This window comes from Salvelinus namaycush, chromosome 35 (genome assembly GCF_016432855.1).
Source record: "Salvelinus namaycush isolate Seneca chromosome 35, SaNama_1.0, whole genome shotgun sequence".
NCBI classification, from domain to species: domain Eukaryota; kingdom Metazoa; phylum Chordata; class Actinopteri; order Salmoniformes; family Salmonidae; genus Salvelinus; species Salvelinus namaycush.
The window spans coordinates 13,291,340-13,318,111 of NC_052341.1; the positions used below are offsets into that span (position 1 = coordinate 13,291,340).

Sequence of the window (26,772 nt, forward strand, 5' to 3'; positions counted from 1 at the left end):
TGGGAACCCATTGATGCAAAGAAAATCCTCTTGACTTCAACCTGTTGTGCGATGGTGTATGGAAATTGTATGTTAGTTTGTTTTGCTGCTGATTTGCATTCAAAACATTGTCTCATCGAGGGCTGTGAGATGCCGCTCAGTAAGCTCCCGCTAAAAAGTGGCCGTTGCCAAAAACCCGAGGGTGGATAGCACTTGGATGTGCACTGGAATGGCATGTCTTTGCCTTTTTTAAAGTAGGTCTTAAATCCTTGCAAAAATCCTAGAAGATTGGCTCATCTGATATCGTTTCCCAAAATCAATCTGTACTTTTTGCAAAAAAAAGTCCCTGTCTCTTAAAAACACCTCTGCTAAATGCAGCGTGTGACAAATCTTCCAACAGAGCAAGATCAACCTAATTCGATTTCCCATTATCAAATAATTTTTTTGTATTTCAACAATGGTTTCACTTTCACACGTGCCTCTAATTTAACAAATGACTGTAGTTTATATGGATTATTATCGTAACAAATGCACTGATGTGGTCAGATGATATGCCTGTCAAGATATGTTGCATGAATTCACAATGGAAATACAAGGAAACTGAAAATTATTCAGATATTTTCAAGATATATTTTCCCCATTCTACGCTTGACAGGCAGCAAGTTCCCTTATTCCACCACTTGGCATGGCTGTGTCTAAATTTACACACACTCTCAAGCAAACGTTCATATCGATAAATCTCACACTTTCCGTGGAAATTATCCCACACATGGTTTATGCACAGATTTGTGCCTTTGCATGATTGATAAATAAGGCCCCAGGTGAGTGCAGTCTTCTACCAGAAGTGTTTCGGCCCTCCAGGACCTGAGTTCAAGAGCCCTGACTTGGGCCTATGTCTGCAGCGCTTCCAGAGGACTACGCCGCCATGATCTGCTGCATCATAAAACTGCCCTAATGCATATCCAAGGGTGTAAAGTTTCTGTAGCCTCACCCAAAGGATAAGCTGTTCAACCAGTATCATCCCTTAAGTCTCAGCCCTGCATTGATTTAAAGCTGATTAAAACAAACCATGACCAACACGGATGGAGGCAATTCAGCCTAATTAGTGGAAATTGGGGACTAAGTAGTCAGACCATTCAGGGCCCCAGGGGTTCAGTTAAGGACCTGCTTAATTTCAATCACTTATTAGGCCTGAAAACTAGGTTTTTATCCAATAAATTACCAAATGAATAGGGTTAAGAAATATGTCCACTATTGAAAAGAAGCTAAACCTTTTTGACTGTCTTCACCAAGTCCTAGCCAATTGTTTGGTTATTTTATTGTTCAAGACTAGGATAGTACTTCAGTTAATTCCATGGGTGAACCACAATGTGTCGGCATGCCAAGTTTTTTTCTAATGACCTCTGCCTTTGGAATGTAGCCTAAACAAGTGAGTGACGTGTTCTAAGGTAGACTGCTCTGAGGAAGTAGCCTAGGCCATTATGCAGCAATTAGGAACTCTGATCTATTGAGACAGACTTTTAACTTTAGTTAAGGTGTAGGTGGATGGATCTCAATGAATGGCAATATATACAACAGCATTTTAATATTAGGACTTTGACTTATAGTGTTTTGTACAGTAAATCCAATTTGGCATATCCATGTCGTCAGATAAAAAAAATATATACATTTTACCAAAGATCATAGGCTAAACAACTTTATTTTCAACACATCCATTTCAAAATCCATTGTAAGAAATAAGCTACCTCAGCAAATAATTTATTGATTCCGCATTTTAAATCTCAACTCAAGCCTAAGATATTCACCAACCAAATCCAGCCTAAGGTAGTGAATTGTAGGCTTAGACGTTTCAGGCTTCCAGCCCTTTGACAGCATCCGGCTTTATCATCTCCCCTGAAGGAATGCCATGCCCACTATATGGCTTCAGATAGCCTAGAGGCATCTTCTTCCTCCTCATCGTATTCAAATCATCTCTAGCTCACCGTCAGCTCCAGCCTTTACTCCTTTGACTTCACTGTTTCTGTGCCCCACAAAAATGTACGCAAATTAGCCTCATAAAAATGTTTCGCTTAATGATGACTTGGACATCCTTGTTTAAAAGACAAGATATTGACATTTAGGCCTACCTTTCTATCAATCTCATGAAAGGCTATTTCACAATGGAGGACACAGATACTAGGATGTCAAATTCAGTAAATGCCACATAGCCCTACTGTTGATTGGGTGTTCTTTCCATCTTTTCTTTCTCTCTGTCTCTCTTTGACCAGTCTTTCGCTCTCTCTGTGTTTTTCCTCTGTCTCTTTGTCAGATTCTCTCACTTTTGTTTTCTCTCTCTGACCAGTGTCTCTCCAGAGAATCTGGGCAGAGACTACACTCTCCTCAGCGCTGTTTCACTCACTCTCATGGTGTTGTTGTTTTTCTCATTGCTCTCTGTCCCCCCCTCATCTGTCGTCCTGTTGACACACTGACCTTTGACCTGGGGTCAGGTGCTGGCCGGGATGATAGCCGAACCTGCTTTTCTCTCTGAGTATACTATCTTTGCTCTGGACCAATCAAAGCCACCCCCCAAAGCACCTCAGGCTCAGGTTGCTCAGGTAGCCAGTGCGGTGAGTTCGGTTCGCCCCCCTCACACCCACCCCTGCCTCCTCTCCTCCTCCTGCCCCTCTCGTTTTCCTTTCCTCGCTCCTGGGTAGAGGGTAGAGGAGCTGGCCTGCTGTTTAGAACCAGTGAAGACTGCTTGCACCCTGCTCTCTCTGTCTTTTCCTCCTCCTTATCTGTTTTCTTTGATGTTCGTAACTTGAAGGCATCTCATCCCCACCTAACCTTGCATCTAATCCCTTGGGAGTGATTGTTGGTTTGTAAATGTGACTGTTGGGATAGAAGCTTGTTGTGCTTTTGTCAGTATGCCGGTTTGTTGTTATCCAATAGTCTCTTTCAGTTGTCTCTGAATTGACAGAAATGGATGTTATGCCGATTCCCCTTTGTCTTTAGTTATCCTTTATAGTTGCTTGCCCCTGAAACCCTACCAACCTCCTGTATAGTTAACTATAGATTTTATTCCCTTCCTCGTTCCCACTTCTCACCCCAAAAGTTTTCTGTTTGGAGAGTTTATAGTCATGCGATCCACCTCCGGACCTTCTCTACTTAGCTTGCATAGTTGAAGCTTTTCCTAGAGCCATGAAAGATTTTCCTTGATTTCGTTTTATACATATTTACCCTTCTCAATATAATTGATTAGTAGTGGTCAAACAAACAGCCCATCCAACAATACAATACCCTTCCGTTTGGTGTTGAGTGACATATTTATATTAAAAAAGATCGTACACCAAAACAACCAAGCTGGTGTTGGGAACTAGAATAATGCAGGGGGAACTAGAATAATGCATTCCTATTCCTCCTCACTTCATCTATTGAAATACCATTGGAAAGTACCACACAATACATTGGTCTCAATCTCATGCTCTTAGAATAGACCAAGTTGTCCCCCCTGAAATATTTAGCTAGCCAGCAGGGTTGGGGTTGGCATTACAATTGACTTCCTGAATTTAAATGGAATTGACCCCACAGACAGACTAGGCTACAGGCTAGATTGCTGTTGAAAAACAGAGCACAATGGGCTGGCTAGCCTCATCTGTCTGTCTGGAGGATTTACACATGATCTGCATTTAGAGATGGGCTTAATCCTTCTCTAGGCTGTCATCACACTCATCTAGAATTAACAAGTTATCGTTACTCATTCTGTGTCTTACTTTTATTACGTGTTTTATTTTTCTATATTTTCTTTCTTTCTGCATTATTGGGAAGGGCCCGGGACCATTTAACAAAATATCATCACTCTTCACCTGATTATAATATAGTATGTGTTTTACTATAACTTTGGAATCAACAGATATTGCAAATTATAGTACCTATTATTTAAACAAATAGCCTGACTCAGAGATATGTTACTGTTTTGAGCAATGTTAAGTTGGAATCACTTCCTAATATTAGCCCATAAATGTAATCTGTTTGTGGCCATGTGTGTGACCATGTGTATTTGTACAAAACATTTAACTTGAAAGTAAATGGTAAATGTGCCTTTTTTATAAACACGCAGCCTATTTGTTCCTCATAACTGCAGAGAGCTGTTCAGTTTAACACACTGACATACTAACCTGTCCTTAGCCCTCTTGGAGTCCTCTAGCAGCTAACCTGTTAGCCTAGTTTCTTACTGTGTTTGAGTGCAGAGACTGCAGACGTCCTCTACTTCTGACCTTGAAACACAGTACCAGTGTAGCTCTGATTTCCACCGCCTGGTGTCTGGAAGCCAAGCCAGGCTGGCATAGTTGTCTGTTGACACAGTATCGTTAGTCATCTGTTGGCTTGGTACAACTGCAGAGGGGAAACTATGATGTGTCCTGAATGTCAGGGATGCACCCTATTCCCAACAAATGGAATACATAGTGCACTATGTAGGGAACACAGCCGACATCCTTCTGTTTGGCTAGATATCCCTTTATATGCCCTGCCAGATTGTGTACAACTACAGAGACTATGGCACATGTTGCTGGTACGCTAGCCTGACTGTCTAGAATGTCTGACACAGTACCACCATACCAGTACTGTTGTCATCTGCTAAAGATATCCCTTACAAACCTGCCCTGGCACATCCTCCAGCACTACACTGCTTATACCTATCCAGCCCCCTTAGATCTGCCAACATTGATGGGTTAGGGCCAAGGGGAAGGAGTAGAGAGCTAATTAGACAACCGGCTTACACACCCTGACAGACTGTGTAAAACTACAGAAAGACTGCATCCTGCTGTCTTCAGTGTTCCCATCCAGACTGTCAGTACGGTTAGTCATCATGCCTTGGCCAGTGGCCAAACAGACTGTGTACAACAACTAAAACTAGGCTGCTGGTCAATGATGCCACTGCCAGTCTTCACATCCAGAGTGACAGTACTGTTTTCCTCCTTTGTGTGCCCTGTCTGCACACACAGCCTAACGTAAACAGCATCTTGGAATGACTGTTTGGGTGTAGTTGTAGGCAGCCTTCAGAGTCTGGGTTGTAGGGGTGGGGATGGGTTGTGTCTAGACATCAGGCCATGTATAATTCATTGATTGAGAGCAAGTCAGGCCTGTTTTCCACTACTCTGAGTCTCTCACTCAGCCGCTCTGGGGCTCTTCCCTTTGTCTGCCTGGAAGACAGGGTTAGGGGGCATTGGTTTGACCTACAAACACTCACACTCAGATCCAAAGTCAAATGAAATGACCTGTTGTTGTAGTCAAAACAGACCCTGCTGCTTTGTAGCCTCACAGCAAACCAGACACATTGTGAAATGTGTCCCTTCTCATCAGTCTCAAATCGCAACCTCAAACTCCCATAATACATTTGTATAGAGGTTTTCATTTGTTGAACCATCATTTATTAATATTTTTGATACTTTGCAATGGGTGTATAACTCTGTCTGTAATACGTTTGTTTCATGTGTAAGTGTGCTCTCAACATTTCTTTGTAACTGGGACAGCTTCTTGACTGGTATCACTGGTCGGATTTAAAGATCACACTTGCAGAACACCCCTTGCTTTTCTTATCTAGTATCATTGTTACTCAAAGGAGGAGAGGAGGGGAGGAAACTGTTAACAAGCTTACAAGTAGGCCAACAACTGGGTCGTGTTCATTAGGTCACTCTGTAGCAAAATATTTAAAAACCCTTTTAAAACTGAAGATGACAATTTCAGGCAACCCCTCCCTCTTTCAGTCCATTTTCTTCTGTTTGGTGGCTGATGCACCAAACTCTGATCTTTTCTATAACCAACCAGCCAGGCTACCCAGCTAATGTTCACAACAACACTACTACACCTGTCTCTACTATGTTCTAGTTAACCTACAATAACATCCTGCTGCAGTGATCCACAGCAATGCCAAACCTTTGACCTTCAACCTCTTCATCTACTGGCTCCTCTAATCAAGTTTGACTGTTTGTTTTGACCTCATGGCTACTGTGTAGAAAGATGGCTACCAGTTGTAGTTTAATGGCTACTAGTTGTAGTTCTATTTGAACTCCTATCTGTTCTGTTACTGTATGTTGTACAGTAGAGATGCCTTCTATCTTGTAATTTAACCCCTCTGTTTAATCCAAGTTTGCATGAGGGTACCCAACTGCAGTACCCATAAGCCCCTGCATTGCTCCTGTCCTAGCAATACTAATATTCAGAGCCATGTATATACATGGCTCTGCTAATATTGCTTGATCCTATACAGAGTAATCAAGGTGTAGCGGTACTGTGCACGATGGCTGGGTGTGGGACATATGGAAGACTAACAGGTCCAGGTACCAGGGCTGCGTCTGAAATTGCACCCTATTCACTATGACCCCTATATAGTGCACTACTTTGTCACCAGGGCCCATAGTCAAAAGTAGTGGTCAAAAGTTTTGCACTACAGTATATAGGGAATAGTGTGCCATTACAGACACAACCCTGGTTTAACCATGGCCTAGGTTGTTCTAACCTCTTTCTCTCCTGCCTCCTGCTACAGAGTGGCAGGAGAAGTGCCACAGGATCACCTAGAGGAAGCATCAATGGAGATGGGAGGGCTTCTCCTCAGGCAAGTTACCTCATTCTCCTAACACCTTTCTCTGGCTTTTCTGTTTCCATTTAAATGTGGTTATTGATGTGTCCTGAAGAGGTAATAAAGCAACTAAGAATACAAGTTAAGATGCTATGCCAGTTAGGCCTAATCAGCTGCAGAGGAAGATGCATTCTGATAAATGTGCCATTTGGATAAAGTCTAGGCCTAACAATAGGAGTGGTTTAGTTGATTATCTTTAACCCATGCATGTGGAAACACTCATTCATATCCCACGTGTCTCTAGCTATCTATGTACATTCCCATGTGTTTCAGTTCAATATAGTTGACTGCCATCTGGAAATGAATAACTTAAAGTAATACACTCTCCTGTCCATCCTCATACAGAGAGAAGAGCCCCAGTCGTTTGCCCAGAAGCTACAGCTCCGCGTCCCCTCTGTGGAGTCTCTCCTCCTCCGCGGTGCCAGCCGGGCCGAGGGCCTCTTCCGTTCCCCGTCTAAAGAGAGCCTGAACCGCAGCCCCTCTCTCAACTCCCTCACCCCCCTGGGGGAGAATGAGCCCCTGGCCTCCCCCTCTGCCACCCCAGCCTACGACCCTCCATCAGACATCGAGAGCGAGGCAGAGGAGTCGTATGGTAGCCCTGAGTCCCTGCCGGCCCTGTCTAAAGAACAGCTGATCCATCGGCTACACAGGGTGGAGAAGAGCCTGGGGAACTACAGAGGGAAATACTCAGAGGTGGGGGTCATGAGACACTACAGCAGTGGTACTACATGGTACATCCTTTAGTGGGGCTTGTGGAAATCGGTCTCAAAAGAAATCAGTGTAATCACTAAATAATTATCAGGTAATTACCAGTTCAGCAAGTCATTCAGAACGGCTAAAACAGGGAGGTGGCCTGCTGTATGTCTACAATACACCTCTATGGGATGTACAAGTCACTATGATCAGTCTTCTCTCGCTCATCCAGTTGGTCTCAAATACAGATGACCAGAGTAGGGAGTTGGCCTGCTATGCATACAGTGCATTCAGAAAGTATTCAGATCCTTTGACTTTTTACACATTTTGTTACATGCCTCATTCCAAAATGGATGGAGAAAAAAATCCTCATCAATCTACACACTACCCTATCATGACAAAGCGAAAACAGGTTTTTAGAAATGTTTGCAAATGTATTCAAAATAAAACACAGAAATACCTTATTTACATAAGTATTCAGACCCTTTGCTATGAGACTCGAAATTGATCTCCGGTGCATGCTGTTTCCATTGATTACACAGCGTTGTACGAGATCTTCAGTTTCTTGGCAATTTCTCGCATGGAATAGACTTAATTTCTCAGAACAAGAATAGACTGATGAGTTTCAGAAGAAAGTTCTTTGTTTCTGGCCATTTCGAGCCTGTAATCGAACCCATAAATGCTGATGCTCCTGATACTCAACTAGTCTAAAGAAGGCCAGTTTTATTGCTTCTTTAATCAGGACAACAGTTTTCAGCTGGGCTAACATAATTGCAAAAGGGTTTTCTAATGATCAATTTGCCTTTTAAAATTATAAACTTGGATTAGCTAACACAACATGCCATTGGAACACAGGAGTGATGGTTGCTGATAATGGGCCTCTGTACGCCTATGTAGATATTCCATTAAAAATCAGCCGTTTCCAGCTACAATAGTCATTTACAACATGAACAATATCTACACTATTTCTGATCAATTTGATGTTATTTTAATGGACAAAAAATGTGCTTCTTTCAAAAACAATGATATTTCTAAGTGACCCCAAACTTTTGAACGGTAGTGTATTTAAAAAAAAATGTGTGTAACAATTTCTAAGAACCTGTTTTTGCTTTGTCGCTATGGAGTATTGTGTGTAGATTGATGAGAGGAAAAATGATTTAATCAATTTTCAAAATTAGACTGTAATCTAACAATGTGGAAGTCAAGGGGTCTGAATACTTTCTGGATATACTGTATATCTCTGTATGTACAGCTATATTTGATTTACCTTTCTAACCATTCTCCTTCTCTCTCTGTGTGTGTCTGTCTCTCTACAGTTGGTCACTACCTACAGAACAGTTCAGAGAGATAAGGAGAAGACCCAGGTGATTTTCATAAACCACCTCAACACCAGATTACATATAGTGATGCTCTGTACTATTGGGAGGATGGAGGAATGCTTTTATCCACACTCGCTGAATGCTGATGTAGTCTTTTCTGCTTTTCCCCTCAGGCCATTCTCAGTCAGAGTCAAGACAAAGCTCTCCGTAGGATAGGGGAGTTGAGAGAGGTACGAGAGTATGACCATGAACACCATCTGTTTCTGTTAAATACCAGTATATGTCTGTACTATTTTTGTCTTACTATCCCTATGAAAGTACTGTCTATGGGGTCTTATTTTACTCTGTTATGACCCGTTACTCTCTCTGAACTCAAAAGCTTTTAGGATGCAGGCAACCACTGTCACAGCATTAGAGGTGGAAGTCCTGAAATCTTTCTGTCCTGACCCAAAAAACAGGAGCTGAGCCAAAGGAAGGAAGTCAAGAGCAGTAGGTTAGCTAAGCCAAGGACGGAGCAGTAGGTTAGCTAAGCCAAGGACGGAGCAGTAGGTTAGCTAAGCCAAGGACGGAGCAGTAGGTTAGCTAAGCCAAGGACGGAGCAGTAGGTTAGCTAAGCCAAGGACGGAGCAGTAGGTTAGCTAAGCCAAGGACGGAGCAGTAGGTTAGCTAAGCCAAGGACGGAGCAGTAGGTTAGCTAAGCCAAGGACGGAGCAGTAGGTTAGCTAAGCCAAGGACGGAGCAGTAGGTTAGCTAAGCCAAGGACGGAGCAGTAGGTTAGCTAAGCCAAGGACGGAGCAGTAGGTTAGCTAAGCCAAGGACGGAGCAGTAGGTTAGCTAAGCCAAGGACGGAGCAGTAGGTTAGCTAAGCCAAGGACGGAGCAGTAGGTTAGCTAAGCCAAGGACGGAGCAGTAGGTTAGCTAAGCCAAGGACGGAGCAGTAGGTTAGCTAAGCCAAGGACGGAGCAGTAGGTTAGCTAAGCCAAGGACGGAGCAGTAGGTTAGCTAAGCCAAGGACGGAGCAGTAGGTTAGCTAAGACAAGGAAAGTGAGGACGGAACAGTTGGTTAGCTAAGACAAGGAAAGTGAGGACGGAGCAGTAGGTTAGCTAAGACAAGGAAAGTGAAGACGGAACAGTAGGTTAGCTAAGACAAGGAAAGTGAAGACGGAACAGTTGGTTAGCTAAGACAAGGAAAGTGAAGACGGAACAGTTGGTTAGCTAAGACAAGGAAAGTGAAGACGGAACAGAATGTTAGGTAAGACAAGGAAAGTGAAGACGGAACAGTAGGTTAGCTAAGACAAGGAAAGTGAAGACGGAACAGTTGGTTAGCTAAGACAAGGAAAGTGAAGACGGAACAGTTGGTTAGCTAAGACAAGGAAAGTGAGGACGGAGCAGTAGGTTAGCTAAGACAAGGAAAGTGAAGACGGAACAGTAGGTTAGCTAAGACAAGGAAAGTGAAGACGGAACAGTAGGTTAGCTAAGACAAGGAAAGTGAGGACGGAGCAGTAGGTTAGCTAAGACAAGGAAAGTGAAGACGGAACAGTAGGTTAGCTAAGACAAGGAAAGTGAAGACGGAACAGTAGGTTAGCTAAGACAAGGAAAGTGAGGCAGGAGCTCAGCTAACTCAATGAAAGAGAGGAATGAGCAGTAGGTTAGCTAAAACAAGTGGTAGGGAGTGGAGAAAACAGCATATTTTCATTATCAGAACACGATAAGGCATTGCAGGTGACTTGTTTGAACTTGTGTGATGTAATTCACTGAGACTCTCACATTTGTTTTTGTAGGAAAGAAAACTTTCCCTGGTTGAAATGGTGCAGTGTGCCCTGCATGTAGGAAGTATTGGAACACTTCTCTGGCTCATGATTGTGATAATAAGGCGATCAGTGGGAGCAAGGCAATTCACAGAACTACTAATCTGGGTCTCATAGTGAGTAGTTATTAGGGAAGTAGGGTGTTATTGTAAATCAGTCATTCTGAGTGGTACGACTGCAGTGTAGGTGATCGCAAACACACTATATTCCTCACCAAGAGCTGTGTGTATTAAGGCAATGTGTTATATGACAATGTTTCTCCCCAGGAGTTGCACATGGACCAGCAGGCTAAGAAGCACCTTCAGGAGGAGTTTGATGCTGCCCTGGAGGAGAAGGACCAGATGATTACTGTGCTTCAGACCCAGGTGTTTATATACAATACAGTGCAGTTTTCACGTTTTGTTACATTTTTGTTCAATGTAAAATGCATCACGTTGGCATTTGCCCCCACTGATCTGTACAACAACATACTCAAAGTATAAGAATAATGATAACATTTCTACAACTGATTTAAAATAAAATGTGTTTCAATGAGTGTATGCTGAACACTGTCAGTATAATCTTGACTGTAGAATAATATCTGGTCTTCAGCCTGTGTTGCTCTGTGTTTTGACTGTGTGATCCCTCCTCCTCTACCAGGTTGCCCTGATGAAGAAACATCTGAAGGGGATTCCTGGTGGAGCTCTGGCTCCTGAGGTTGAACATCCTCTCCAGGCTGAAGATGCTCCAGACTCCGCCTCTGCCCCACAGAGCCCCTTCAAAGACGCAGGTACTATACAGTACAGACACTATGCTGACTCACACCCCTGATAGATGATGATGTGTAGATGGACAGTAGCAGACCTGGGTTCAAATAGTATTGTCTGGTGCAATGTAACCAATTGAATAGTGCCTAAGGTGCAAACCCTCTACACCTCTGGCACTCTAGGCAGGCTAAACCAAACACATAGTGTCTGGATTTCAAATACTATTTTCACCCAGGTCTGAGTAGTGTAGTGTTGAAATGTTTAGAGCCATTTGTCTTTTATCACATTTATTGAGTATATTTAAAGGGATTAATCACCCAAATTACAAATTACACATTGGTTTCCTTACCCTGTAAGCAGTCTATAGACAAGGTATGATGGCAATCCATGCTTTGATTTAGTTTCCCTGGCACTGTTTAAACATTCAAATGTTTTAGCGTTTGTGGCATAAATCCCATTCAAGTCATGGGACCGATTATTAGCATTTTACACACGTTTTATTTATTTTATTTAACCTTTATTTAACTTCATTTAAAATCATCAGAAAGTATCTCAAATCGATTGTAAAGCTCAACAAAGTGACTTATAGATGTTTTGAACATGAATTGTGAAAAATGCAAATATCGGTCCCATGACTTAAATGGGATTTGTGCCACAAATGCTGAAACATTAGCATGTGGAAACAGTGCCAGGGACACTAAACCAAAGCATGGATAGCTGTCATACCTTGTCCATAGACTGCTCACAGGGTAAGGAAACCAATGTGTAATGTATGTGAACTATCCCTTTAACACATAAAACCACAACACCAATCCTCTGATTCAGAGGGGTTGGGTTAAATGCGGAAGACACATTTCAGTTGAATGCATTCAATTGTACAACTGACTAGTTATCCCCCTTTCCTTAACGCCTCAGTACTCCCCTTTTTCTGACTGAGCCGCGTTACCTCATCTAAACTGCAGAAGGCAGCGCTGACCCAGTGAAAACCATGGATAGGATTAGAACATATATACAGTATGTATATCTATGTAATAGAACATGTATCTCTCCATGAGAATCCCTTTCTCACTAAGCTGTGTTACCTCTTCCGAACAGCAGAGGGCATCACTGACCCATCTAAAAGCATGGAGGTGCTGCAGAAGAGGGTGACGCGCCAGGAGAATCTGCTCCAGAAGTGTAAGGAGCTGCTGAAGACACACAAGGAGCGCAGTGCCCAGCTGACCAGTGAGAACGACACTCTGCAGGAGCAGCTGCAGGAGAGACTGCAGGAGCTGGAGAAAACCAAGGTGTGTTAACCAATGTCATTGGAGGCTGGTGGAGGGAGAAATGGAGATGATGTATTGTGATAGTATTCCATGGCTGGAATGGAGTAAATGGAACGGTATGAAACACGTAATCATAAATTATCAATATTGCATTCCGGCCGTTACAATTAGACATTTTGTTTAGAAACCGTCACATGGCTCTTCTAATCAACTTTTCTGGAAAGATAGCTTACCCTTCACCCTGGAATACACATTTTAGAAGACCATTTTCCACATATGGCCGCCTGTACTTAGTACACTGTAGTTTTGAAAGGAGTTCATTATATGGGGCTGAAGAGTGAGTGTCTGAACCACAGAATTGAACACTATGGTGTGAACAGTAACATGTTTCACAACACTGTTTTATAAATCATCCAATGGAGTCTTGATGGTTTAGTGATAATGTGCCTGGTCTGTGGCTTCACTATCTATTTCTATGACACACACACACTACTGCTCGGAAAGGGTGAGGCCCTCATAACGAGACAGAGCTCCAAAGTACACAATGTATGGAAAAGGGTGCCATATGTAGGGAATAGGGTGCTATTTACGACTCATCCCAGGGGCTGACCAAGGTCATGTCATTTAGCTAACTTTGTGACATTTATTCAGTTTAATACCACAACATTGTTCTTTGGTGGAATAATAAGTACATAGTTTAGTTTGGCTGTGGTGTCTGTCGTTTTCACTAGCGGCCGTGAGTGATGCTGGGCGTCAGAACAGGCCTGTGATAACAGACAATAGCTCTGCATCTAAGTGTGATGGGCAGAGGTGTGTGTGTGTGTGTGTGTGTGTGTGTGTGTGTGTGTGTGTGTGTGTGTGTGTGTGTGTGTGTGTGTGTGTGTGTGTGTGTGTGTGTGTGTGTGTGTGTGTGTGTGTGTGTGTGAACCTGGCCAGTGTCTGAGAACAGGGCTGTTCCTGTGACAGAAAGAGCCAGAGGTTAACAGGCGCTCAGCTCTCCTAACTAGCGTGGAGGGGCTTGCTCATCCACACACACACACACACACACACCCCCACACCCTGTAAAACAGACAGCAGCTGTCTGTCTCTCAGGCCACCATTTCACCTTTGGGATCTGGTATTTATATGGCGTTGTGGTCTGTTTGGTATTTGCGTTAAATGATTATTTACTTTATTGTATGTTCTCACACAGTAGTTTCATAGTGACGTGCTAGCTACACTACAGACCACTGCTGCTAACCCAACCTAACGTGGTCTGTGTGTTGGTTTAGTTGGCCTCGTATGCGGCCTCTGTTGACAACCGCCTTGTGGCTGTGGTGGCCTGGCCTCATGGATGGTGTAGGGAGACGCTCTGCCTGCCATGCAGAAACATTTTGCAACCTGTCTTGGTACTTCCTTGTTTTATTTAACTTTTTTCTAACCAGGAAAGTAGCCTGTTCTGAGAGCTGTTTGTGCTGTATTCATTGTTAATTGAAACGACCATAGGAGTTGGCTATACAACACAAACTCATATGGGACCAGGCTACAAGCAAAGAGCCTGGAGGTTCATGCGAGGGCAACCTGTACAATAATCTGAGCACCATCCTGATGATTTTAAACAATATGTTGTAACGAATTATGCATCCATTTGTCTGAAATCTGGTGTTTGTACCCCTGCTTAAAGGTTATGAGGGGTAGTTGGTTGTCGAAAAATTCAGTTCAGTGTTATTAAGTACAGCGGTGCTCCTGTTCCTTTACTACAGCGGCGCTCCTGTTCCTTTACTACAGCGGGGCTCCTGTTCCTTTACTACAGCGGCGCTCCTGTTCCTTTACTACAGCGGGGCTCCTGTTCCTTTACTACAGCAGGGCTCCTGTTCCTTTACTACAGCGGGGCTCCTGTTCCTTTACTACAGCGGGGCTCCTGTTCCTTTACTACAGCGGGGCTCCTGTTCCTTTACTACAGCGGGGCTCCTGTTCCTTTACTACAGCGGCGCTCCTGTTCCTTTACTACAGCGGGGCTCCTGTTCCTTTACTACAGCGGCGCTCCTGTTCCTTTACTACAGCGGGGCTCCTGTTCCTTTACTACAGCGGGGCTCCTGTTCCTTTACTACAGCGGGGCTCCTGTTCCTTTACTACAGCGGGGCTCCTGTTCCTTTACTACAGCGGGGCTCCTGTTCCTTTACTACAGCGGTGCTCCTGTTCCTTTACTACAGCGGGGCTCCTGTTCCTTTACTACAGCGGGGCTCCTGTTCCTTTACTACAGCGGGGCTCCTGTTCCTTTACTACAGCGGGGCTCCTGTTCCTTTACTACAGCGACGCTCCTGTTCCTTTACTACAGCGGGGCCCCTGTTCCTTTACTACAGCGGTGCTCCTGTTCCTTTACTACAGCGGTGCTCCTGTTCCTTTACTACAGCGGGGCCCCTGTTCCTTTACTACAGCGGCGCTCCTGTTCCTTTACTACAGCGGGGCCCCTGTTCCTTTACTACAGCGGGGCTCCTGTTCCTTTACTACAGCGGGGCTCCTGTTCCTTTACTACAGCGGGGCTCCTGTTCCTTTACTACAGCGGTGCTCCTGTTCCTTTACTACAGCGGGGCTCCTGTTCCTTTACTACAGCGACGCTCCTGTTCCTTTACTACAGCGGGGCCCCTGTTCCTTTACTACAGCGGGGCCCCTGTTCCTTTACTACAGCGGGGCCCCTGTTCCTTTACTACAGCGGTGCTCCTGTTCCTTTACTACAGCGGTGCTCCTGTTCCTTTACTACAGCGGTGCTCCTGTTCCTTTACTACAGCGGCGCTCCTGTTCCTTTACTACAGCGGCGCTCCTGTTCCTTTACTACAGCGGTGCTCCTGTTCCTTTACTACAGCGGGGCTCCTGTTCCTTTACTACAGCGGTGCTCCTGTTCCTTTACTACAGCGGGGCTCCTGTTCCTTTACTACAGCGGCGCTTCTGTTCCTTTACTACAGCGGCGCTTCTGTTCCTTTACTACAGCGGCGCTCCTGTTCCTTTACTACAGCGGCGCTCCTGTTCCTTTACTACAGCGGGGCCCCTGTTCCTTTACTACAGCGGGGCCCCTGTTCCTTTACTACAGCGGGGCTCCTGTTCCTTTACTACAGCGGCGCTTCTGTTCCTTTACTACAGCGGGGCTCCTGTTCCTTTACTACAGCGGCGCTCCTGTTCCTTTACTACAGCGGGGCTCCTGTTCCTTTACTACAGCGGCGCTTCTGTTCCTTTACTACAGCGGGGCTCCTGTTCCTTTACTACAGCGGGGCTCCTGTTCCTTTACTACAGCGGGGCTCCTGTTCCTTTACTACAGCGGGGCTCCTGTTCCTTTACTACAGCGGGGCTCCTGTTCCTTTACTACAGCGGCGCTCCTGTTCCTTTACTACAGCGGGGCTCCTGTTCCTTTACTACAGCGGTGCTCCTGTTCCTTTACTACAGCGGGGCTCCTGTTCCTTTACTACAGCGGGGCTCCTGTTCCTTTACTACAGCGGGGCTCCTGTTCCTTTACTACAGCGGGGCTCCTGTTCCTTTACTACAGCGGGGCTCCTGTTCCTTTACTACAGCGGGGCTCCTGTTCCTTTACTACAGCGGCGCTCCTGTTCCTTTACTACAGCGGGGCTCCTGTTCCTTTACTACAGCGGGGCTCCTGTTCCTTTACTACAGCGGAGCTCCTGTTCCTTTACTACAGCGGGGCTCCTGTTCCTTTACTACAGCGGGGCTCCTGTTCCTTTACTACAGCGGGGCTCCTGTTCCTTTACTACAGCGGGGCTCCTGTTCCTTTACTACAGCGGCGCTCCTGTTCCTTTACTACAGCGGGGCTCCTGTTCCTTTACTACAGCGGTGCTCCTGTTCCTTTACTACAGCGGGGCTCCTGTTCCTTTACTACAGCGGCGCTTCTGTTCCTTTACTACAGCGGCGCTCCTGTTCCTTTACTACAGCGGCGCTCCTGTTCCTTTACTACAGCGGCGCTCCTGTTCCTTTACTACAGCGGCGCTCCTGTTCCTTTACTACAGCGGCGCTTCTGTTCCTTTACTACAGCGGGGCCCCTGTTCCTTTACTACAGCGGCGCTCCTGTTCCTTTACTACAGCGGCGCTCCTGTTCCTTTACTACAGCGGCGCTCCTGTTCCTTTACTACAGCGGCGCTTCTGTTCCTTTACTACAGCGGCGCTCCTGTTCCTTTACTACAGCGGCGCTCCTGTTCCTTTACTACAGCGGCGCTCCTGTTCCTTTACTACAGCGGCGCTCCTGTTCCTTTACTACAGCGGGGCCCCTGTTCCTTTACTACAGCGGGGCTCCTGTTCCTTTACTACAGCGGGGTTCCTGTTCCTTTACTACAGCGGCGCTCCTGTTCCTTTACTACAGCGGCGCTCCTGTTCCTTTACTACAGCGGCGCTCCTGTTCCTTTACTACAGCGGCGCTCCTGTTCCTTTACTACAGCGGGGCTCCTGTTCCTTTACTACAGCGGGGCTCCTGTTCCTTTACTACAGCGGCGCTCCTGTTCCTTTACTACAGCGGCGCTCCTGTTCCTTTACTACAGCGGCGCTCCTGTTCCTTTACTACAGCGGGGCTCCTGTTCCTTTACTACAGCGGGGCTCCTGTTCCTTTACTACAGCGGGGCTCCTGTTCCTTTACTACAGCGGGGCTCCTGTTCCTTTACTACAGCGGGGCTCCTGTTCCTTTACTACAGCGGGGCTCCTGTTCCTTTACTACAGCGGGGCTCCTGTTCCTTTACTACAGCGGCGCTCCTGTTCCTTTACTACAGCGGCGCCCCTGTTCCTTTACTACAGCGGCGCCCCTGTTCCTTTACTACAGCGGCGCCCCTGTTCCTTTACTACAGCGGCGCCCCTGTTCCTTTACTACAGCGGCGCCCCTGTTCCTTTACTACAGCGGCGCCCCTGTTCCTTTACTACAGCGGCGCCCCTGTTCCTTTACTACAGCGGCGCCCCTGTTCCTTTACTACAGCGGCGCCCCTGTTCCTTTACTACAGCGGCGCCCCTGTTCCTTTACTACAGCGGCGCCCCTGTTCCTTTACTACAGCGGCGTTCCTGTTCCTTTACTACAGCGGCGCTCCTGTTCCTTTACTACAGCGGCGTTCCTGTTCCTTTACTACAGCGGCGCTCCTGTTCCTTTACTACAGCGGCGCTCCTGTTCCTTTACTACAGCGGCGCTCCTGTTCCTTTACTACAGCGGCGCTCCTGTTCCTTTACTACAGCGGCGCTTCTGTTCCTTTACTACAGCGGCGCTCCTGTTCCTTTACTACAGCGGGGCCCCTGTACCTTTACTACAGCGGCGCCCCTGTTCCTTTACTACAGCGGCGCCCCTGTTCCTTTACTACAGCGGCGCCCCTGTTCCTTTACTACAGCGGCGCCCCTGTTCCTTTACTACAGCGGCGCCCCTGTTCCTTTACTACAGCGGCGCCCCTGTTCCTTTACTACAGCGGCGCTCCCTTTCCTTTACTACAGCGGGGCCCCTGTTCCTTTACTACAGCGGGGCCCCTGTTCCTTTACTACAGCGGGGCCCCTGTTCCTTTACTACAGCGGGGCCCCTGTTCCTTTACTACAGCGGGGCCCCTGTTCCTTTACTACAGCGGCGCTCCTGTTCCTTTACTACAGCGGGGCCCCTGTTCCTTTACTACAGCGGGGCCCCTGTTCCTTTACTACAGCGGGGCCCCTGTTCCTTTACTACAGCGGCGCTCCTGTTCCTTTACTACAGCGGGGCTCCTGTTCCTTTACTACAGCGGGGCCCCTGTTCCTTTACTACAGCGGGGCCCCTGTTCCTTTACTACAGCGGGGCCCCTGTTCCTTTACTACAGCGGCGCTCCTGTTCCTTTACTACAGCGGCGCTCCTGTTCCTTTACTACAGCGGCGCTCCTGTTCCTTTACTACAGCGGCGCTCCTGTTCCTTTACTACAGCGGGGCCCCTGTTCCTTTACTACAGCGGGGCTCCTGTTCCTTTACTACAGCGGCGTTCCTTTACTACAGCGGTGCTCCTGTTCATTTACTACAGCGGGGCTCCTGTTCATTTACTACAGCGGCGCTCCTGTTCCTTTACTACAGCGGGGCTCCTGTTCCTTTACTACAGCGGGGCTCCTGTTCCTTTACTACAGCGGGGCTCCTGTTCCTTTACTACAGCGGGGCTCCTGTTCCTTTACTACAGCGGGGCTCCTGTTCCTTTACTACAGCGGTGCTCCTGTTCCTTTACTACAGCGGTGCTCCAGTTCCTTTACTACAGCGGTGCTCCAGTTCCTTTACTACAGCGGGGCCCCTGTTCCTTTACTACAGCGGGGCCCCTGTTCCTTTACTACAGCGGGGCCCCTGTTCATTTACTACAGCGGGGCTCCTGTTCCTTTACTACAGCGGTGCTCCAGTTCATTTACTACAGCGGTGCTCCTGTTCCTTTACTACAGCGGGGCCCCTGTTCCTTTACTACAGCTGGGCCCCTGTTCCTTTACTACAGCGGGGCCCCTGTTCCTTTACTACAGCGGTGCTCCAGTTCATTTACTACAGCGGTGCTCCTGTTCCTTTACTACAGCGGGGTCCCTGTTCCTTTACTACAGCGGGGTCCCTGTTCCTTTACTACAGCGGGGCCCCTGTTCCTTTACTACAGCGGGGCCCCTGTTCCTTTACTACAGCGGCGCTCCTGTTCCTTTACTACAGCGGGGCCCCTGTTCCTTTACTACAGCAGTGCTCCAGTTCATTTACTACAGCGGGGCTCCTGTTCCTTTACTACAGCGGGGCTCCTGTTCCTTTACTACAGCGGGGCCCCTTTTCCTTTACTACAGCGGTGCTCCTGTTCCTTTACTACAGCGGGGCCCCTTTTCCTTTACTACAGCGGGGCCCCTTTTCCTTTACTACAGCGGTGCTCCTGTTCCTTTACTACAGCGGGGCTCCTGTTCCTTTACTACAGCGGGGCTCCTGTTCCTTTACTACAGCGGGGCCCCTTTTCCTTTACTACAGCGGTGCCCCTGTTCCTTTACTACAGCGGGGCTCCTGTTCCTTTACTACAGCGGCGCTCCTGTTCCTTTACTACAGCGGCGCTCCTGTTCCTTTACTACAGCGGCGCTCCTGTTCCTTTACTACAGCGGGGCCCCTGTTCCTTTACTACAGCGGGGCCCCTGTTCATTTACTACAGCGGGGCTCCTGTTCCTTTACTACAGCGGTGCTCCAGTTCATTTACTACAGCGGTGCTCCTGTTCCTTTACTACAGCGGGGCCCCTGTTCCTTTACTACAGCTGGGCCCCTGTTCCTTTACTACAGCGGGGCCCCTGTTCCTTTACTACAGCGGTGCTCCAGTTCATTTACTACAGCGGTGCTCCTGTTCCTTTACTACAGCGGGGTCCCTGTTCCTTTACTACAGCGGGGTCCCTGTTCCTTTACTACAGCGGGGCCCCTGTTCCTTTACTACAGCGGGGCCCCTGTTCCTTTACTACAGCGGCGCTCCTGTTCCTTTACTACAGCGGGGCCCCTGTTCCTTTACTACAGCAGTGCTCCAGTTCATTTACTACAGCGGGGCTCCTGTTCCTTTACTACAGCGGGGCTCCTGTTCCTTTACTACAGCGGGGCCCCTTTTCCTTTACTACAGCGGTGCTCCTGTTCCTTTACTACAGCGGGGCCCCTTTTCCTTTACTACAGCGGGGCCCCTTTTCCTTTACTACAGCGGTGCTCCTGTTCCTTTACTACAGCGGGGCTCCTGTTCCTTTACTACAGCGGGGCTCCTGTTCCTTTACTACAGCGGGGCCCCTTTTCCTTTACTACAGCGGTGCCCCTGTTCCTTTACTACAGCGGGGCTCCTGTTCCTTTACTACAGCGGCGCTCCTGTTCCTTTACTACAGCGGCGCTCCTGTTCCTTTACTACAGCGGTGCTCCTGTTCCTTTACTACAGCGGGGCCCCTGTTCCTTTACTACAGCGGGGCTCCTGTTCCTTTACTACAGCGGCGTTCCTTTACTACAGCGGTGCTCCTGTTCATTTACTACAGCGGGGCTCCTGTTCATTTACTACAGCGGCGCTCCTGTTCCTTTACTACAGCGGCGCTCCTGTTCCTTTACTACAGCGGCGCTCCTGTTCCTTTACTACAGCGGCGCTCCTGTTCCTTTACTACAGCGGCGCTCCTGTTCCTTTACTACAGCGGCGCTCCTGTTCCTTTACTACAGCGGTGCTCCTGTTCCTTTACTACAGCGGTGCTCCTGTTCCTTTACTACAGCGGCGCTCCTGTTCCTTTACTACAGCGGCGTTCCTTTACTACAGCGGTGCTCCTGTTCATTTACTACAGCGGGGCTCCTGTTCATTTACTACAGCGGGGCTCCTGTTCATTTACTACAGCGGCGCTCCTGTTCCTTTACTACAGCGGGGCTCCTGTTCCTTTACTACAGCGGGGCTCCTGTTCCTTTACTACAGCGGGGCTCCTGTTCCTTTACTACAGCGGGGCTCCTGTTCCTTTACTACAGCGGCGCCCCTGTTCCTTTACTACAGCGGTGCTCCTGTTCCTTTACTACAGCGGTGCTCCTGTTCCTTTACTACAGCGGTGCTCCAGTTCATTTACTACAGCGGTGCTCCTGTTCCTTTACTACAGCGGGGACCCTGTTCCTTTACTACAGCGGGGCTCCTGTTCCTTTACTACAGCGGTGCTCCAGTTCATTTACTACAGCGGTGCTCCTGTTCCTTTACTACAGCGGGGCCCCTGTTCCTTTACTACAGCGGGGCCCCTGTTCCTTTACTACAGCGGTGCTCCAGTTCATTTACTACAGCGGTGCTCCTGTTCCTTTACTACAGCGGGGCCCCTGTTCCTTTACTACAGCGGGGCCCCTGTTCCTTTACTACAGCGGGGCCCCTGTTCCTTTACTACAGCGGGGCCCCTGTTCCTTTACTACAGCGGGGCCCCTGTTCCTTTACTACAGCGGGGCCCCTGTTCCTTTACTACAGCGGGGCCCCTGTTCCTTTACTACAGCGGGGCCCCTGTTCCTTTACTACAGCGGCGCTCCTGTTCCTTTACTACAGCGGGGGCCCCTGTTCCTTTACTACAGCGGCGCTCCTGTTCCTTTACTACAGCGGCGCTCCTGTTCCTTTACTACAGCGGGGCTCCTGTTCCTTTACTACAGCGGGGCCCCTGTTCCTTTACTACAGCGGTGCTCCAGTTCATTTACTACAGCGGTGCTCCTGTTCCTTTACTACAGCGGGGCTCCTGTTCCTTTACTACAGCGGGGCCCCTTTTCCTTTACTACAGCGGTGCTCCTGTTCCTTTACTACAGCGGGGCCCCTTTTCCTTTACTACAGCGGTGCTCCTGTTCCTTTACTACAGCGGGGCCCCTTTTCCTTTACTACAGCGGGGCTCCTGTTCCTTTACTACAGCGGGGCTCCTGTTCCTTTACTACAGCGGGGCCCCTTTTCCTTTACTACAGCGGTGCTCCTGTTCCTTTACTACAGCGGGGCTCCTGTTCCTTTACTACAGCGGCGCTCCTGTTCCTTTACTACAGCGGGGCTCCTGTTCCTTTACTACAGCGGTGCTCCTGTTCCTTTACTACAGCGGGGCCCCTGTTCCTTTACTACAGCGGGGCTCCTGTTCCTTTACTACAGCGGCGTTCCTTTACTACAGCGGTGCTCCTGTTCATTTACTACAGCGGGGCTCCTGTTCCTTTACTACAGCGGCGCTCCTGTTCCTTTACTACAGCGGGGCTCCTGTTCCTTTACTACAGCGGTGCTCCTGTTCCTTTACTACAGCGGTGCTCCTGTTCCTTTACTACAGCGGGGCTCCTGTTCCTTTACTACAGCGGCACTCCTGTTCCTTTACTACAGCGGGGCCCCTGTTCCTTTACTACAGCGGGGCTCCTGTTCCTTTACTACAGCGGAGCTCCTGTTCCTTTACTACAGCGGGGCTCCTGTTCCTTTACTACAGCGGAGCTCCTGTTCCTTTACTACAGCGGGGCTCCTGTTCCTTTACTACAGCGGAGCTCCTGTTCCTTTACTACAGCGGGGCTCCTGTTCCTTTACTACAGCGGTGCTCCTGTTCCTTTACTACAGCGGCGCTCCTGTTCCTTTACTACAGCGGGGCCCCTGTTCCTTTACTACAGCGGCGCTCCTGTTCCTTTACTACAGCGGCGCTCCTGTTCCTTTACTACAGCGGGGCCCCTGTTCCTTTACTACAGCGGTGCTCCTGTTCCTTTACTACAGCGGGGCTCCTGTTCCTTTACTACAGCGGGGCTCCTGTTCCTTTACTACAGCGGGGCTCCTGTTCCTTTACTACAGCGGGGCTCCTGTTCCTTTACTACAGCGGGGCTCCTGTTCCTTTACTACAGCGGTGCTCCTGTTCCTTTACTACAGCGGGGCTCCTGTTCCTTTACTACAGCGGGGCTCCTGTTCCTTTACTACAGCGGGGCTCCTGTTCCTTTACTACAGCGGCGCTCCTGTTCCTTTACTACAGCGGGGCCCCTGTTCCTTTACTACAGCGGGGCTCCTGTTCCTTTACTACAGCGGGGCTCCTGTTCCTTTACTACAGCGGCGCCCCTGTTCCTTTTGATGACTTGCAGATTAATCCATCTTTTACTTTCAAAGATGGTCCATCATTTCCTTACCCAAAGAGCACCTTCAACCTTCAATATATATATTATCTGATCTCTCCTTCAATCTGTCTGTTCTCAGTGTCTTCACTGTTGCTTTGATACCTTGCACATGAACCCATTTTTATATATTTCCTTCCGTTTGTCTTGTCTGCACTACAGGAGCTGCACACCACAGAGAAGACCAAGCTCATCACCCAGCTGCGTGATGCTAAGAACCTTATTGAACAGCTGGAGCAGGACAAGGTGAGTGAAGAGGGCTTCTAAATGCTAGCCAGGAGATTCTGGACCTTGCTAAGCCAGCTAACGAACTTAAAAACTGTTTGAATAAAACAACACCACCATAGGTACGTCGGAAATAAGCTGAAACGTCAGTTAACTTTCCTTTTTAAGGTTGGTCATATATCTTGATTGAAGCGCCCTTTTAAGCTTCTGAGTCAGTGGAGGCTGGTGGCACTTCAAATCAGGCTCATCGTAATGGCTAGAATGGAATCCTAAGACAACACATGGATACCCGGTGTTTGAAGTGTTGTATACCTTTCCTTTCATTCCATTCCAGCCATTACAATTACCCCATTCATCGATTGCTCCCTCCTTCCACCAGCCTCCACCATTCTGGTCCTAACGTTGAGTGCCCCTTAAATGTCCTTCGCACTCCTGCTTAGTGTGAATCTGTGAAATATAGACATGTTTGTGCTATGCCCCTGAGTGCAGAGATGACAGAAACACTCTATCCACGATTGTTGCGCTTGACCATTATCCTCTGGCTCTGCAGGAGAGGTGTGTGTGTGTGTGTGTGTGTGTGTGTGTGTGTGTGTGTGTGTGTGTGTGTGTGTGTGTGTGTGTGTGTGTGTGTGTGTGTGTGTGTGTGTGTGTGTGTGTGTGTGTGTGTGTGTGTGTGTGTGTGTGTGACTTGTGAGGTCACACTGATGAATATGGGTTAGTGTTAGAGGCACAGCATAATGGTTAGAAACAATTTAGGGGCCTTGGGTTTGATTAAGACATGCTACGTAGGAGACAATCATAACAGTGCAGATAAAAAAAATTAATTGAGGACCTATTTGGAAATACACTCATATATATATATATAAACAAACAAACAAACAAAAGTATGTGGACACCCCTTCCAATTAGTTGATTCTGCTATTTCAGCCACACCCTTTGCTGACAGGTGTATAAAATCGAGCACACAGCCATGTAATCTCCATAGACAAACATTGGCAGTAGAATGGCCTTACTGAAGAGCTCAGTGACATTCATTGTGGCACTGTCATAGGATGCCACCTTTCCAACAAGTCAGTTTGTCAAATTTCTGCCCTGCTAGAGCTTCCCCGGTCAACGGTAAGTGCTGTTAATGTAAAGTGGGAACGTCTAGGAGCAACAACAAGTGGTAGGCCACAGAAGCTCACAGAAGGGGATCACCGAGTGCTGAAGTGCGTGGCACGTAGAAATTGTCTGTCCTCGGTTGCAACACTCACTACCGAGTTCCAAACTGCCTCTGGAAGCAACGTCAGCACAGGAACTGTTCGCCGGGAGCTTCGTGAAATGGGTTTCCATGGCCGTGCAGCCTCACACACGCCTAAGATCACCATTCGCAATGCCAAGCGTCGGCTTTAGTGATGTATAGCTCGCCGCCATTGGACTCTGGAGCTGTGGAAACACGTTCTCTGGAGTGATGAATCACGCTTCACCATTTGCTAGTCATACGGACGAATCTGGGTTTGGCGGATGCTGGGAGAACGCTACCTGCCCCAATGCATAGTGCCAACTGTAACGTTTGGTGGAGGAGGAATAATGGTCTGGGGCTGTTTTTCATGGTTTGGGCTAGGTCCCTTAGTTCCAGTGAAGGGAAATCTTAATGCTACAGCATACAGTACAATGACATTCTAGATGATTCTGTGCTTCCAACTTTGTGGCAACAGTTTGGGGAATGCCCTTTCCAGTTTCAGCATGACAATGCTCACGTGACCAACGCAAGGTCCATACAGAAATTGTTTGTTGAGATCAGTGTGGAAGAACTTAACTGGCCTGCACAGAGCCCTGACCTCAACCCCATCGAACACCTTTGGGATGAATTGGAACGCCGACTGCGAGCCAGACCTAATCACCCAATATCAGTGCTCTTGTGGCTGAATGGAAGCAAATCCCATCAGCAATGTTCCAACATCTAGTGGAAAGCCTTCCAAAAAGAGTGGAGGCTGTTATAGCAGCAAAGGGGGGACCAACTCCAACTCATTTGGAATGAGGTGTTCGACTTTTGGACATGTAGTGTAAGTGTGTTCATTAATGTGCTATCCTCCGGGATCACATACACGTATTGTTGATATACATCATGTATTATTTTATTCTGAAAGTAAAATTAAATTCAATCCAATCATGGCTGTACCTTCAGGGCATGGTCATTGCAGAGACAAAGCGTCAGATGCATGAGACTCTGGAGATGAAGGAGGAGGAGATCGCCCAGCTCCGCTCCAGAAGCAAGATGGCCGCCGCCCAGAGAGAGGAACTGCAGGAGCAGAAAGAGAAGTCTGAGAAAGCAGGTCAGTGGATCTCCTCTTCCTCTTTAGCAATGTGTAAGTTGTACATGTACCGTATCTAACCAACGATGTGTGTTTGCACCTTCCCCCAGGGTTTGAGGAGCTAGAGAAGGCTCTGGCCATGGCCCAGAGGGCTGAGGAGGCACGGAGGCTGCTGCAACTCCAGCTGGAGGAACAGGTGAAGGAGGTAGAGCGGGCCGGGGAAGAGGAGAGGAGGAGTCTGCAGCAGGAGCTCACCAGGGTCAAGCAGGAGGTGGTCACCATCATGAAGGTGAGGGACATCTACTGTACATAAAAATACTAATGAAATACTCACTCAGTACTTATGCAGTAGTACACAATCACTACTCACCCAGTACCAAGAGCAGGGTTGGCGTCAATTCCATTTCAATCCCTGTAAATTTACTAAGGGGCCGATTTACAACCAGAGTTAAGCGCACGTAAATTAAACATAATTCCCTTTTTATGCACTTTTCTCTCTGTGTGTATTCTGGACTTGAAATCAAGCATGAGAATAGCATGCTATTCACCCGCTATTCATTCGGGTGGAGATCTAAGATATAAAGGTGTGGTGGAGGTGTGTCTACAGATACGCTGTATTCTGACCTTAATTCCCTGAATAACTACATATATAGTAAACAGCATGCTCTTACCAACTGAGCCACGATGGACTACCTGTATTTACCCATCCATTGCAATCATTTGAAGGTGTAATATTGTGTTGCTATTTGTGTTGTAGAAATCCTCAGAGGAGAAGATGGCAGAGATGGAGAAGCTACATAGTGAAGCACTGGCCAGTAAAGAACAGGAGCTCAGCGCTCGAGTCAACCAGGCCGTGGTAAGTTAATATATTTTAATACTGTATTTTGTCCTCTCTACACATATACTGCAAAACAAACTCGGCTATAGTTTTGACCAAAGTGTTTGAGCTGCATGTTTACGTATATTATGTGAATATTTCTCCGGCACTGTCTTGCTGTTTCTATTGCTGTTTTATTGTGAGAGTGCTGAGTAAAATATCCAATGTATTTGTTACATATGGCAGATTTAAACTTGAATTGTGTGTTTGGTGTAGGAGCGGTGTCAAGAGGAGCTGGCCCAGGCTGCCAAGGAGTTGGAGCAGCAGTCTGCCCTTGCCCTGGAAGATGCAGAGCTGCAGAAGGCTGCCATAGAGACCGAGGCAGAGACCAATGCTAAGGAAATACGTCTGGAGCTGGAGACCACCAGAACTGTAAGTCCTCGGGTAGTTAATACATAAAGACTAATGCATTATTGATAT

The 26,772-nt window shown here is 47.5% G+C and overlaps 1 protein-coding gene across 5 annotated transcripts in view; it reads left to right on the forward strand.

Moving 5' to 3' along the window:
- The window catches only part of golga4 (golgin A4), a 59,890-nt gene that overhangs the window by 9,716 nt on the left and 23,402 nt on the right, over positions 1 to 26,772 (forward strand). For 2 of the 5 annotated variants that reach the window (XM_038975087.1, XM_038975089.1), the window contains exons 3-15: positions 2,466 to 2,585; positions 6,503 to 6,571; positions 6,941 to 7,288; positions 8,605 to 8,652; positions 8,781 to 8,837; positions 10,682 to 10,780; positions 11,055 to 11,184; positions 12,257 to 12,447; positions 23,119 to 23,202; positions 25,349 to 25,496; positions 25,586 to 25,764; positions 26,233 to 26,331; positions 26,569 to 26,724. In XM_038975087.1, coding sequence (XP_038831015.1) covers positions 2,466 to 2,585; positions 6,503 to 6,571; positions 6,941 to 7,288; positions 8,605 to 8,652; positions 8,781 to 8,837; positions 10,682 to 10,780; positions 11,055 to 11,184; positions 12,257 to 12,447; positions 23,119 to 23,202; positions 25,349 to 25,496; positions 25,586 to 25,764; positions 26,233 to 26,331; positions 26,569 to 26,724 — 1,728 coding nt within the window. The remainder of the gene's footprint in view (positions 1 to 2,465; positions 2,586 to 6,502; positions 6,572 to 6,940; positions 7,289 to 8,604; positions 8,653 to 8,780; positions 8,838 to 10,681; positions 10,781 to 11,054; positions 11,185 to 12,256; positions 12,448 to 23,118; positions 23,203 to 25,348; positions 25,497 to 25,585; positions 25,765 to 26,232; positions 26,332 to 26,568; positions 26,725 to 26,772) is intronic. The other 3 variants (XM_038975090.1, XM_038975091.1, XM_038975088.1) reach the window with 2 other exon arrangements.